This window comes from Canis aureus, chromosome 8 (genome assembly GCF_053574225.1).
Source record: "Canis aureus isolate CA01 chromosome 8, VMU_Caureus_v.1.0, whole genome shotgun sequence".
NCBI classification, from domain to species: Eukaryota; Metazoa; Chordata; class Mammalia; order Carnivora; family Canidae; genus Canis; species Canis aureus.
In genome coordinates, this window is record NC_135618.1 from 58,310,624 (window position 1) to 58,324,851 (window position 14,228).

Below are 14,228 nucleotides of genomic sequence, written 5' to 3' on the forward strand. Positions count from 1 at the left end.
AAGGTATAACGCCCCCCGCCCCGCCCTGTCATTTCATTCACCCCCGATATGAGCAAGTCTACCTTGCCTTCTGTTGATGACAAAGAGGTTTTTTTAACAGAACAGAATAAGAATAGTAATTAAACATAATGAACTCTCCAAGTATCCATCACTGCTCTAGATGCTTTACCTTTACCCATTCAGCAAAACTTTCTGGAACACAAGAGCCTCTTGCAGGCTCTGGGAACTCAGCAGTGTCCGAACACACACTCCCTGACCTCAAGAATATCAAGAGCATTTACTGGCCCTCTTGCATGAAAGAGGAACCCAGGCTGAGGAGGTTTGGATAACTTGATCAGGTGGCACAGCGTGTAGGAGACAGGGCCTGGGTGGAATCCATGTCTGTGTGACCCCAGAGCCCACACCACAGAGCCCTCGCCAGAGCCACCACACCAGCAAGGACTTGTGGGTAGTTCAGAGCCTGGGGGCTGGCATGCCAGGGCATCTGAGAACAGACTTCCCACCACCTTACATCTCGCCAGACAGTTATCGAGCCTGAGCGTGCCTGAGAATATCTGAGGAGGAATCTCTTCACAAAACTGTGGGCCTGACAGATCAAATAGGTTTTCTGGGGTCATTTCGACTATATGTGACTTCAGGTTAGGATGGCCAACTCGTCCCAGGTTTCTCAGTACTGTTGAGTTTAAAACAGAAAGTCCCACATCCCAGAAACCCTCTCAGTAAAGTGCTGAATGGAGACATTGATTCGCACAGACTGGTTACTGCACTGTGTTCTGTGCTCAGTGGCCTCTGCTAGCCAGAGAGGGGACCCCCCCCCCACTCCCTACCTGGTGCAGGGGACCCTGCTGTCTCCTTGATGGTCTCCTGAGACCCACTCCAGTCGGTACTTATGTGCCACCTGAGGCTGACGAGGCAAACATCCGCCTGGCATCCAGCTCTGGGGGTGCTGACCTCTCCATGTCCTGCAGCCTGAAGCCCCCAGAGAATGAGGCACGGCATCCTCTAAGAAGGCTTTCAGGCCCAAATCGTGGCCCTGCTATCCAAGATTCTGGTGGCCAGGGCCTATTTTACCTCATCTCTCTGGGCTTCCATTTCCAAGCAGGTCCTACCACGACCTTGGAGGCGTACAAGGGAGCATAAGGAGTACTGATACTTAGTGCTTCCTGAGTGCTGACTTGCCTCGCAGAATCATCACTACAACCTACGGAACAATCACCCTGCAGACAAGACAACTCTGGCAGACATGCTCCCATCCATGTCCTCTTGACCCTCTGGGGTCAGCCTCAGGTACAGACAGTGCTGAGTGACGGCTTCTTATCCAAGCACTGCGTCTGCCACCCTCCTCCCTCTGTCCCTCTCTGCCTCAGGGCTTCCTCAGGCACCCCAGAGGCTTGCTCAGGGAGCCAATGGCTAAACCTCCAGGCTGAGCCTGAGATGTGCTCCACGCAGCATCTGATGGACCCAGAAACAGAGACCCAAGCCTACTGGCACCTTCTCTATGACACCGCCTTCACTGGCTTTCCTTCCTTCCTTCTCTGTCTTGCTGCCCCATCTCTTCACGGGGCTTCCTGGGACCACTTCCCAAATGGACTACTGGATCCAAGTCCATGCCTTAGGGCTGCTTTGGAGGGAACTCAAACCAAGGCAGGAAGGTTAGGTCACTTGCCCAGGATCACAGCTGATAAGCGGCACATCTTGGATTTGAACTCCCACCTCTGGCTTCAGACACTGAGTGCTCGGTTCAGGTGCTGTACAGTTCTCACGTTTGTTCTTGGGAATATGCGTGTGCCCCTCTTCATCCTTAGGCAGCCTCTCCCCCTTCACACCAAGAACACAAGACAATTTTTTTGCCACAGATCCCAGGAACTGGGTGAAGAGCCCTGGGCTTTCAGTGCCCCCAGCCTCCCCCCATTTCCTGCCCCCACCCCCCACCCCACCCATGTGGGGCAACTCTGTGACCTCATCTTCGGCTAAAGCTGAACATTCTGAATGGCCATGTTTTATGACCAAGTAATGCACGCTGAAGATATCCCAGTGGTTCGGCCCATCCCTAAGCTGAACCTCACAGAAACATTCAGATAGACGATGAGGCCCAGGGGTTGGGGAGAGGTGTCTGCTCTATTCATTATGTGCAATTAAAACAAGCTGAAGCTTTCACAGTCTGTTTGGGAGGAGACTTCTCAGAAATCCGTAAGGGAAATATCATGTGAGAGACACACACAGAGGCACGCTTATTGTGAGGGAAAAGGGGGAAATGACCTAAATGTTCAACAGTTAGAATGGATGAATTATGACACTCATCAATAGGATACTCTATGGTAGTGAAAATGAACTTAAGCCACGCAGGTAGCACAGATGAATCACACACAATATTGAACATAAATTGTAGGGATCCCTGGGTGGCGCAGCGGTTTGGCGCCTGCCTTTGGCCCAGGGCGCGATCCTGGAGACCCGGGATCAAATCCCACATCAGACTCCCGGTGCATGGAGCCTGCTTCTCCCTCTGCCTGTGTCTCTGCCTCTCTCTCTCTCTCTCTCTCTCTCTCTCTCTCTCTCTCTGACTATCATAAATAAATTTAAAAAATTTAAAAAAAATAAAATAAATAAATTGTTGAAGCGTACCTAAAGAATGCCATTTATATCAAGATTGATAGCATGTAGAACAATTCCATGTTGGTTCAGGGGTACATCCTTTTCAGTGCACACCAAGTTCAATGGTGAGCATGAGATTCTGGATTGCCACAGAGAAATGCCATGGGGAGCAGTAAATGGGTTTGGAGTTTATCAGTATTGTCTTCTTTCTTGAGTGATGAGCACAAGGATGACAAGGATGTTTTCATCCTATTCTTCCCTTTTCATTTTTGTATGTCTTAAATAATTTTAACAGCTTGGGGAGGGGGGAATCAATCATGTGACCCACCCAGAGGAAGAATTACCTTTCTTCCTGGCAGATCACCTCTCCAGGCCATGGTTAAGCTGGCTCTCCCTGTCTTGCTCTCCAGAGAAAGTAGAAAAGTCCAAGATCCTGCCATCGGGAATCCACTGTTCAAGGGCCAAGTTGCACCTGAGTAGGGAGATGCCCACCATGTCAGGCCCCCAGAAATGCCTCCCCCTCTCCCCATGACAAGCACTGCCCAGCAGCCAAGTCAGATAGTCGGGAGCTGAGCTTTGGGGCAGATGGAGAATGGAGTGAGGTGAAATGAGACCATGCACGCCAACATCCAGCTCAGTGCCCAATGTGCAACATGTCCTCCCTCTGTGGTCCTTCTACGGCCCTAGCACTGGTCCAGGGAGGTCCCTGTGCTTACCTGCCTGCGCTGACTCTGTCTCTTGGTGGAGCACTCATCTCACTGTCCAGGGAGCACATGACTGTAAAGGCAATAAATGCAGGTCTTCATCCACATGGAGCCAGATGATGGGGGCTCCTGGAAAGAGAACAAGGCATCTATCAGAGGATCACAGGGGAGGCTCTGGGATAAGAGCCCTCTGCGTGAAGAACCTCAGGGGAGAGTGGATGCTCCTGGAGGGTGATGCTGAGGGCCAGAGGGTTTTGTGGTTTCAAAAGTGTGCACATTTACTACACTTAGATGTGTCTTCATGTGGCTATACTTACCTATGTATATATACATACAGATATATATTATGAATTCATCTACACATATTCCTATGTATTCATATATAAACACATATACTGTGAATGTATTTGCACACATATACATCCGTACTTACATATATATTCATATATGTGTTTATATATACTTGTGTATGCATTTATGTATTTTTTCACAACAACACCTATATTCCATCTTGAAGTAGAAGGTTCCATGAGTGCTGGGCAGCAGCGATGTGTGCTGGAAGCTCTGGGCAGACCCTGTCCAGGTGCTTCCTGTCCTCAGAGCGTCCCTCCGGGGAGTGCTTTAACCAGTGTTGCTCCATTTCCCAGGCCAGGAAGCTGGGGTTCAGAGAGGTTAGGTTGGCCACAGGATGCCGCAGATGGAGGACACGGGATGTGATCTGCAGGATGCCAGAGCCCCAAGATGGAGAGGGATGTTCTGCTATTCACAGAGCCCTGTCCAGGCTACCCTCCCATCCACTTCCTGCCCCAGGGGCCTGTGGCCCCAACCCACACTTGGACTGTGGGGTCTACCAGGGAGAGACTTCTTCCTGGCTGTCTCTGGAGGGTCTCACAGGGCACTTTGCATTTATTTCCTCGCAGTTCATGTTTGTGGAGGATGTAACCTTCACCATTCATTTGGGACATCTTTAAGCATGACTCTAAAGTGGGGAAGCTGAGACTCAAGCTCATGTTCATCTGACTTCTAAGTCACTAGGCTCTGCCCCTGTCTGGGTCATTACCAAGCTACACATCACTCCATGTGCTTCAGAAGGAAGCTGAGCTGTTTCTAGAAGACCATCTTGCCCCATAATCCAGAGGCTCCTGGACTCCACACCTGGCCTTGACCCTGCTTTTCCTCTAACCCCCACATCCCGTCCCTCAATGAGCCCTGATACTTGCCTTTCAAATACACCCCAGATCCCAGCACTGCTGCCCAGCTCTCCTACCGCTCTGGTCTGGGCCCTTCCTGTTGTTCCTGGGACTCCTGTGCTATAGCCTGACTAGCTCTCAGACGCACCATGCCTGTCCCAACTACCCCACCACCACCACAGCAGCCTGTTCAAACTCCAGTTCACCTATCAATGCTGAAAAGTCTCCACTGTCTTCCAACTCACTGGAGCCACAGATCCCAGCCTCCCCATGGCTGCCTCTATGACCTCTTCTCCTGGGGCCAGCTGGCTCTGCCTGAGGGACAGTGGCCCGGGATGGTCACAGGCACATAAAGACACATACATCACACACATGTACACACACAGCCTCAATCTCTGTCCTTGTGCCCCTGCTCTACTTGCCTTCTCACATTTATGATCACACAACAGATACTTGTTTACATCTGTCTACCCATCTCTGAGGTCAGAGCCTCACCCACTGCCTGACACAGAGCAGGCACTCAGTAAGTATTGGTGGAAGGGAAGGAGAAACAGGATGTCAGGAAATATTTGTTGAATGAATGAATGAAAATCAGAAAAACATCTGAGTTAGAAGTCATCCCAGTGTGTCATACTCAGAGAACTAATGCCTGACTTAGCCAGGGCTTCTGCTGGAATATTAGGGATAAATATAAAGGGGGTTGCATTTCTGGGCTACTGAAGCTCTTTCTCATCCCCATCAGGGCACACGGATGCTGAGATGCTGAGGGTAGACGCTGGGGCAGGAAGGCAGCCCAGAAGCCCCGGCAGACACCTTCAGAAATAAAGCTCAGTCCAATGAAATGCATTGGCAGTGTCTGAGCACGTGGCACATAGGTGTGTAAAGCTCACTCTGCTGTGGTAACAAATCCCCCATCTTGGTGGCTTAGCACAGACATCTTTTCTTGCCCACTGACATTACAAATACATTTGGTGGGGCGCAGGGGTTCTCTATGTACACAGCTACTCGGGGACTCAGGCTCCAGCCATTGGGAGGCCCCGCCATGTTCGGTGCTGGGCTTCCCAGGGCCCTGCAGAAAGGGAAGAGAGGGCAGCCCGGGTGGCTCAGCAGTTTGGCATTGCCTTCGGCCCAGGGCATGATCCTGGACACCCGGGATCAAGTCCCATGTCAGGTTCCCTGCATGGAGCCTGCTTCTCCCTCTGCCTGTCTCTCTCTCTCTCTCTCTCTCTTTCTCTCATGAATAAATAAAAAAGAAGAAGAAGAAGAAGAAGAAGAAGAAGAAGAAGAAGAAGAAGAAGAAGAAGAAGAAGAAGAAAGAAGAAGAAAGGGGAGAGAGAGGCAGATGTACATGAGGTGTTTCTATCTCAGGCCTAGAAGGGTGACATGTGTTTCTACAGGCCTAGGAGAAATGGGATGGTTTGCTGAACACAGAGCATTGTCTGTCATATCAGGAAAGGGCCAGTCTCCGGAATGTACAGATCACGGGGTCTGTCACCAGGTTTCCTGTCTGAGCCTTGCCCGGGATGAAGGCTGAGGTCCTGTGGGTCCATCATCTGTATGAAGTATCTGAAAGTCTTGAGGGAAAGGGAATTTGGAGAAAGAGGTTGGAATGTGTGTGTGGGCACAGGAGAGGTTTCGAGGTGGGGCAAACAGCAAGAAAGACTGGAAATCAGAGAGGTAGCTGATACCTGGCCCACAGAAAGAGAAAGGGCCTTGTGGAGAAGCACCCTCCAACCCACTTCTCCCCAGACATGGGAGTGTTGAGGCTCTGGGACCATGCACTTAGAAGGGTGCTGCTCTGTTTGGCCCTCAAGCACTTGCTCCCTGAGGGTATCTTGAAACAGCGTCTCGGCAGGTCAGCTCTGGTCTGACCCCTAGCCTGGACAGGGACAAGGGCACCGCCCTCAGGTGGCTTCAGGTGTACATAGGAATGAGAGGACTGGACCCAAGAATGAAAAGCTCACCTAATATGCCTTCCCAAGACTTCACAAGCAACCAAGAGAGACTTCCAGAAGGAGAGTGTTGGGTCAAGCCACAGCTATTTTTTTTTAATTTATTTTTTATTGGTGTTCAATTTACTAACATACAGAATAACCCCCAGTGCCGTCACCCATTCACTCCCACCCCCCACCCTCCTCCCCTTCTACCACCTCTAGTTCGTTTCCCAGAGTTAGCAGTCTTTACGTTCTGTCTCCCTTTCTGATATTTCCCACACATTTCTTCTCCCTTCCCTTATATTCCCTTTCACTATTATTTATATTCCCCAAATGAATGAGAACATATAATGTTTGTCTTTCTCCGACTGACTTACTTCACTCAGCATAATACCCTCCAGTTCCATCCACGTTGAAGCAAATGGTGGGTATTTGTCGTTTCTAATGGCTGAGGAATATTCCATTGTATACATAAACCACATCTTCTTTATCCATTCATCTTTCGATGGACACCGAGGCTCCTTCCACAGTTTGGCTATTGTGGACATTGCTGTTATAAACATCGGGGTGCAGGTGTCCCAGCGTTTCATTGCATCTGCATCTTTGGGGTAAATCCCCAGCAATGCAATTGCTGGGTCGTAGGGCAGGTATATTTTTAACTGTTTGAGGAACCTCCACACAGTTTTCCAGAGTGGCTGCACCAGTTCACATTCCCACCAACAGTGTAAGAGGGTTCCCTTTTCTCCGCATCCTCTCCAACATTTGTGGTTTCCTGCCTTGTTAATTTTCCCCATTCTCACTGGTGTGAGGTGGTATCTCATTGTGGTTTTGATTTGTATTTCCCTGATGGCAAGTGATGCAGAGCATTTTCTCATATGCATGTTGGCCATGTCTATGTCTTCCTCTGTGAGATTTCTCTTCATGTCTTCTGCCCATTTCATGACTGGATTGTTTGTTTGTTTCTTTGGTGTTGAGTTTAATAAGTTCTTTATAGATCTTGGAAACTAGCCCTTTATCTGATATGTCATTTGCAAATATCTTCTCCCATTCTGTAGGTTGTCTTTGAGTTTTGTTGACTGTATCCTTTGCTGTGCAAAAGCTTCTTATCTTGATGAAGTCCCAATAGTTCATTTTTGCTTTTGTTTCTTTTGCCTTCGTGGATGTATCTTGCAAGAAGTTACTATGGCCGAGTTCAAAAAGGGTGTTGCCTGTGTTCTCCTCTAGGATTTTGATGGAATCTTGTCTCACATTTAGATCTTTCATCCATTTTGAGTTTATCTTTGTGTATGGTGCAAGGGAGTGGTCTAGTTTCATTCTTCTGCATGTGGATGTCCAATTTTCCCAGCACCATTTATTGAAGAGACTGTCTTTCTTCCAATGGATAGTCTTTCCTCCTTTATCGAATATTAGTTGACCATAAAGTTCAGGGTCCAAGCCACAGCTATTGACACAGTCCGGCCATATCCATGGGCTACTACTGACTCTGGTGTTACATAAGCCAGAGAGTAGGGGTGGGGTTCTGGTCTCGGCACAAACCCCCAGGTGTTCACTCCACTCCCCTGGCCCACTGTGCACTGTGACTGGGGCAGGTGGGATGGGGACAGGAGTGAGTCACAGTATACTCCCCATTAATTCCCAGCACTGGGGCACCTGCCCTGCTTTGTATTCATGTAGGGGCAGAGCCAGTCCTGAGCCTCAGCCTACGTGCCTGGTACCCAACCCTGCCTCTCTCCTGCCAGCCCCCTAAAGCTAGACCTGGTCCCTGCTTCTCACAACAGTTCAGTCCCACCACACTACCTCCTCTGGCATCACTGCTAAGCCACCATGTCTGTCCCTTCCCTTCTGACCCCTAGCAGCTATGAGAAGCCCCTCATATCTCCCAGAAGGATCAGGATTTCCACAGCAAAAGAGATGCCTCCGTGTACAGCAGAGGGAAGCTGAATGGCCCCAGGCAACAGGAAAGGAATTCATAATAAAGACGACAGTGATAATTAACACAGACGCACTGATGACTGCCAAGGGGCTGAGTGGCACACTCTCCAAGGAGGGCCTTCCTCCTCCCCACACACTGCATCCCAAACAGAGCCAGCCAGCCCTCTCTAGACCTATACAGTCAGGCTAAGCACCAGGGCCAGCTGTCTCCCAAATGCTAAGACAACAGTTCAGTTGTTATGCTTCTTGCTCTTTTGCGGATCATGGCTACCCTTAAGAATCTGACAAAAGCTGTGACTCCTTCCTGGTGGGAAAGCATATATGTAGCTCATCACAAATTCTGCTTACAATTTCAATGAATTCCCCAAGCCCTTAAAACCCAACTATGAACCCTTTAGGGGACAATGAATTTTGTTTTGACTCATCCAGTAATTCAGCAGAAATCTATTCAGCATCTACTAATAAGTACCCTGTCAGGTGTTCTCATCTACAATGCTACTTAGCCAGAGTAGCACACAGAATCACCAACGAGAAGCACACCAGGCAGAACCTAGCCTCCTGGCACGGTAGTGCTCCGTGCTGGCTGCACATTGGAATCACCTAGAGAGCATTTTAAAATTCTGGTGCAAAGCCTCACCCAGATCAATTAACTCAGAACCTCTGTAAGTGGGATCCAGGCATTTGTGGACCATCCTGATGTAGAGCCAGGGTAGAGAACCATGGTCCTAGAAAATCCAAACGTGTTTTTTAAAAGTTCCCTAGGTGGTTGGGATGCACACCCCAGAGCAGTTCATTCATTCACCCATTCAGCAAATGTCTAATGAGCATCTACTATGTGTCAGGCAGTATGCTGGGCATCGGAGTCACAGCAGACAATAAGAGATCAAAATCTTTGCCCTCACTAAGATATCTAGCAGAGGGAACTGGCAGGATGTAACCGACACATAAAAAGACTTGCAAACTGCGTTTGATGCCACGAGGCACATAAATTAGGAAGTGACACAAAAAAATTATAGAGGGACCTTGTTGTAGAGGCCAGGGAAACTTCCTGGGGGACACTTGAGGTGAAGCTTGAAGGCCAAGGGGCTGAGGGAAGAGCATTCCAGGTGGTAGGAATAGCCAGTGCAAAGGCCCTATAGCCAGCCAGAGCTCAGAATAAGAAAACAGCCAGTGTGACCCCCATTGAGGTGAGGAAGGAGTAGGGTGTGATGTGGGACCAGGCTGAGAGAGAGGAGCCAGACAAGCCGGGGCCTTGGTGGTCTGGCACAGAGTATAGGATAAACTCCTGACTGTCATATTCTCTCTGTCCTCCCAAAGTTCTCAGCATGGAACAAGAGGCTCGGAAGAAGTGGCATCCTAAAGAAATACAGCTCAGAAGGGGCTCAGCTGGGATGCACACCCAGGCCTCCTGACATGACAAAGCCGAGGTCATAGGCCTTGCATGCAGTGTCCCCAGCAAGGTGGTTCTCGCCACACTCTCTGGCCCTAAGCCCCTTCCTGCCCACCTCCAGCCCCAGCCACTGATGTAACTGGTGCCAGGTCAGCATTGTTCTCCCTCCCACCCCACCCCGCCTCATAAACCCATCACCATGGGAACCGGGCCAGCCAATCAGAACACTCCCCTTTGAAAGGCCACCCTATAAATTGAGCCTCCTCTCCCCAGATAAGCCAGACACACCACTCACAGGCCTCCCAGGGCCTCCTCCCCCTGGATAAACCAGATCAGTTGCCCCCCACCTTCCTCCAGGGTAGAAACGAGGAGTCTGCTGCCTGGAATGCTCAGGGCCAAGCTCCAAGCCTCTTGCCCCCCAGCGTAGAGTCCCAGCCACCCACTTGGCCACACCATGACACAGGAGCAACTCAGAAGCCCCTGAGAGTTTCAGGGGGTAGCCTAAGAAACCCATGGAGCAGTGAGAGCGGCTTGCTGAGCCTGCAACAGTCCAGCTTGGGGAAATGCAGTGACAGTGACATCAGCCTGTTGAGCAGCGGATATGCAGGGGATGAGGAGAACAGTGAGGTCAGCCTGTTGGGCAGCACTCCAATCTTGAGGTTGCAGAGAAGGCTCCTCACCCAGGCCGGCAGCACCCTGACCAGCCAGCTGTGCGCTATTTACTCGCCCAGCCAGATAGGGAACCGGCTAGCCAGCCAAGCCCACAGCGTCAAGCAGACTGGAGGGGAAAAGTGAGACCAGCCTGCCCAGCAGCAGGGACAGCAGCCTGACCAGCATGAGCTTCATCAGCCTGGGCAGCAGTGCCCTAAACTACCGGGTGAGTAGTGGGCTGCTCAGCTCCGTCAGCAGCCTTCCCACCAGCCAGGCCAGCAGCTGCCAGAACATCCCAGTGGACGGCAATGTGCAAAGTGGTGTGCAAAGTAACACCAGTCCTCAGGAGGACAAGGCTGGGGGCAAGGTCAAAGCTGGCGACCAGGTTGCCAAGGGGGAGCAGCCTGCCCAGATGTGTATGCCTTTATGAGCAGGCCCACTGGCCACCAGGTTCTTGAAAAATACAGACGTGAGGACCCAGCCAACCTAGACTTCACCCAGAGTGGTTATTGCCAATACAAATGCCTTTAAAAAAGTATACACTGACAGTTCGGAACCATGGAGAAGCCTCATTTGTAGCAGGGTCCCGTGTAGCGAGAACTATTGATGATGAGCACCATCCACACTGACAATCAGCAATCGACGGTGAGACCATCTCTACTGAGAAGCACTGTTGAGGACATCTGTATGAAGAGCCATTGATGCTAGGCCTACGTGCATCAACCTCCCTTGGCCATACCATTGTGAGCCCCAGTGACCAACCATCCCTGACAGAAACCATCAATGACAAAACCATCTGTATTGAGAAACATCGAGGTGGGACCACCGGTGCCAAAACTCATTGGTGGGGACAATTGTGATCAGCAGCAAACCAACTCTATTTAGAACCATCTGAAGTTAGAAACTCCCATGAAGAAACCATGCTAAGTGATGAACACCATCTATAACCAATAGCAACCGTGATCAGCTCCGAAGAAGCAAGCACCAGCCACAGCCGGAACTGTCCATGTCGAGAGCCAGCTGAAGGAAGCACCAACCGCGGGGAACCGCAGCCTTGGGGTTGCTGGATCCCTGTCAAGCTCGGTCAGATGTGCTGCCCACAAGAGCCAGCAGCATTCGGAGAGGACACTCATGACGGCTGTGTTCCGGGAACCCCATCCCTGAAGAGCATCCTCCAAGAGAGCTTTTCCCTTTCATTTTGAGCAGTGTTTCCAGGTAGCTTCAGCCCAGAAACTTCCCAGAAGCAAACGCTCCCCAGTGCCCCTTATCTATCTCTATGTGCATCTCAGAGGAGGAAGAGACAAGAAGGGAGGCCAGAGATCGTCTTTGTGGAGACGGTTGGACAGTGCTTCCTATGGCAAGACAATGCCATGATCAATCCTAAATGGTGACAGAAACCAACCCAGCCAAGAATGGCCGGGATGAGTCAGCTCTGGACCATTTAGCGAACGTGTCCTAGTTGGGTGGGAAGACTGAGGCCTCTGTCTGCCCTTTCTCAGGACAATGAAACCCTTCCCTGGGGGCTGACCACACAGACCCTGGGGAGTGAGGGTGTCCACTGAGGACTGGAAGTCAGAACAGTCAACAAAAACGTCCACTAGGTTCCAGAAAGAAAGCAGAGGGGGCACCAAAGACAATAAAAGGTGTCTGGAGAGGCTGAGTGTGTGTATGTGTGTGTGTTCCCGGCCGAGTCAGCAGCGAATTGCAAACACACCAAAGAACTATGTTGAGAGGAGGGCTTAGCTGCCAGCTTTGCTACCTTCCAGCTGGTGATCTGGGGCAAAATGCTTAACATTTATGAGCTTGGTTTCCTCACCTAGAATATGGGAACAATAACCCCTATTTCATGCATAGGTAGGATGGTTATGTGAAAATGTATATTAAGTATCTTCTATGCCGTACTAAATGTTTAGACCCTTCCCTTTCCTCGTTTATAAAATGGGCATGGCAGTTTCTGCCTTGCTTCACTCACAGGCACACAAGGATCAGGACTGCTAACATGGACAATGTATTGACCAAAACAAAAAAACCAAAAAACAAAACAAAACAAAACAAACACAAAAAGCAATAGAACCATAGCATCTGCTTAGGAGTCAGGATGGATCGGCAGATGGTTCGATAGGTTTCAGCCATCAACCCAGCTCTCTCGGTTGGAGAGCACCACGTGTCCTCCTCGTCTAGGCCAAGTCGTTCAGCAGGAGCAGAGCACTCATGACCTAGGCAGACCAGAGAAGCTCCCGGCAGGCTCTGGGGCTGCCTCACCTCCTCACATCCCCATCGCTGCCCTGCTCTCCTTTCTCAGAGGTGGGCAGAGGGTGCACAGAGGCAAAGCTGTAGGGACAGCAAAGCTGAGCACTGCACACTGGAGCCCTCAGCCTGGAGGCCACAGACTCCTTGGACATAGCGTGGCCAAAACGAGCTCACCACCTTCCCCTGACCGCTGCCTCCTGCCTCCCTTCTCAGCAAACGGCATCATCCCCCTCCATTGTTCAAGCAGGGACCCTTGTCACAATGGAGCCTGCCCCTGCCTCAGCCCCTGGTCCCATCAGTCCCTAGCATCTCCCCTCCCCCACTGCTGACCCCCTAATCCAGGCTGTCCTCTTCCCTGCCCCCCAGACCAGTGGTTCCCAGCCCCAGCTGCACAGCAGGACCACCTTGGGAACAATTACAAGATACAGATGCCCGGGCATCAGAAGTGTTTAAAGCTCCCCAGGTGATGATAATGTGTAGCCAGGGCTGGGAAGCACCGTTGCCCTTGCTCTATTCCCCCTCAAATGCCCTTTAGCCCCCTGGAGCCTAAAACTGACATAGGTATGGAGCTCTGGCACACTGGAGAACATGCACCCTGTCTAAACACAAGCCAGAAATCCAGAATTCTATGTAAAATCTCCTGATTTTTCAATATTAGTCACTAATTCTAATTCTTTTCAAAAAGAGGGAGGAGTCAATGAACATTTCTGAAGGTAGTTGCAGGACCACACACTCAAAGGCTTCTGCTCCTGAACAGAGAACGCAGAGATCTTTCTGACACAAAAATCTACCTATATTCCTTAACTGCTTAAAAACTTATGAATCCTCCTACTGTCCAAAGGGTCTGACACAGTATTCAAGGATCTTCAACAAACTGACCTAAATACATTTCCCTTCCTGGACTCCTGCTACTTCCTTCAAAACCTCGATATATACCACCTCAAACCTGTTGGAATTCACACGCAGTAAATTTACCCTTTTTTGCATACGGTTCTATGATTTTTGACAAGCATGCACATGATGGTCAGGCATCTGCCACCACACCCTGAATACCAAATAAGTTTCATCACACCCCCAAAATCTCCCTCTTGCCCCTTTTGGCCAGTTCCTCCCACCCCAGCACTGCTGACTAGTTTCCTGTCCATATGGTTTTCCAGAATGTCACACACGTGGAATCACACAGTACATAGGAGCCTTATAAGCCTGCCACCTTCACTTAGCCATTTAAACAGCCACATTGTCTGTTTAGTGCTGAATAATGTTCCACAGTCCATCAGTTCTCTGGTTGAGAGGCATTTGGGTTGTTTCCCAATCGAGGAGGTTACGAAGCGAGTAATAAACATTAACGTACAGGTTTCTGTATGAACATAAGTTTAGCATTTCATTTGGGTGAATACCCACAGGTGGGACTGCTGGCTGGTACGTAAGTGCGTACCACATTGTAAGAACCTGCCAAGTCACTTTCTGAAAGTAGCTTTACTTACAGTTGTCAGCACTTTGTCTTTGTCAGGGTTTGGGTTTTTCATTTTGCTCTCAGTCTCTATTCATTGTCTTAACAATAAGGAGTAGTTTGTCTCAGTCTCCC

The 14,228-nt window shown here is 50.0% G+C and overlaps 1 protein-coding gene and 1 long non-coding RNA gene across 7 annotated transcripts in view; one reads left to right on the top strand and one right to left on the bottom strand.

Annotated features, from left to right (window-relative positions):
* LOC144319253 (uncharacterized) overlaps nt 1–14,228 on the bottom strand; it is a 75,660-nt gene that overhangs the window by 30,115 nt on the left and 31,317 nt on the right. Inside the window, exons 1-5 of one of the 6 annotated variants that reach the window (XR_013385138.1) lie at nt 4,693–4,870; nt 3,796–4,014; nt 3,309–3,425; nt 2,937–3,064; nt 1,714–1,818 (exon numbers count right to left, since the gene is read on the bottom strand). This is a non-coding gene — a long non-coding RNA (uncharacterized LOC144319253). Of the gene's footprint in view, nt 1–1,666; nt 1,819–2,936; nt 3,065–3,308; nt 3,426–3,795; nt 4,015–4,692; nt 4,871–14,228 lie in introns of those variants that run through there. The other 5 variants (XR_013385137.1, XR_013385135.1, XR_013385136.1 and 2 more) reach the window with 5 other exon arrangements.
* C8H16orf82 (chromosome 8 C16orf82 homolog) lies at nt 5,529–12,053 on the top strand. Its single transcript, XM_077904967.1, has 2 exons — nt 5,529–5,535; nt 10,002–12,053. Exons 1-2 carry the CDS (start codon nt 5,529–5,531, stop codon nt 10,535–10,537), a joined length of 543 nt encoding a protein of 180 aa, XP_077761093.1. The 3' UTR covers nt 10,538–12,053.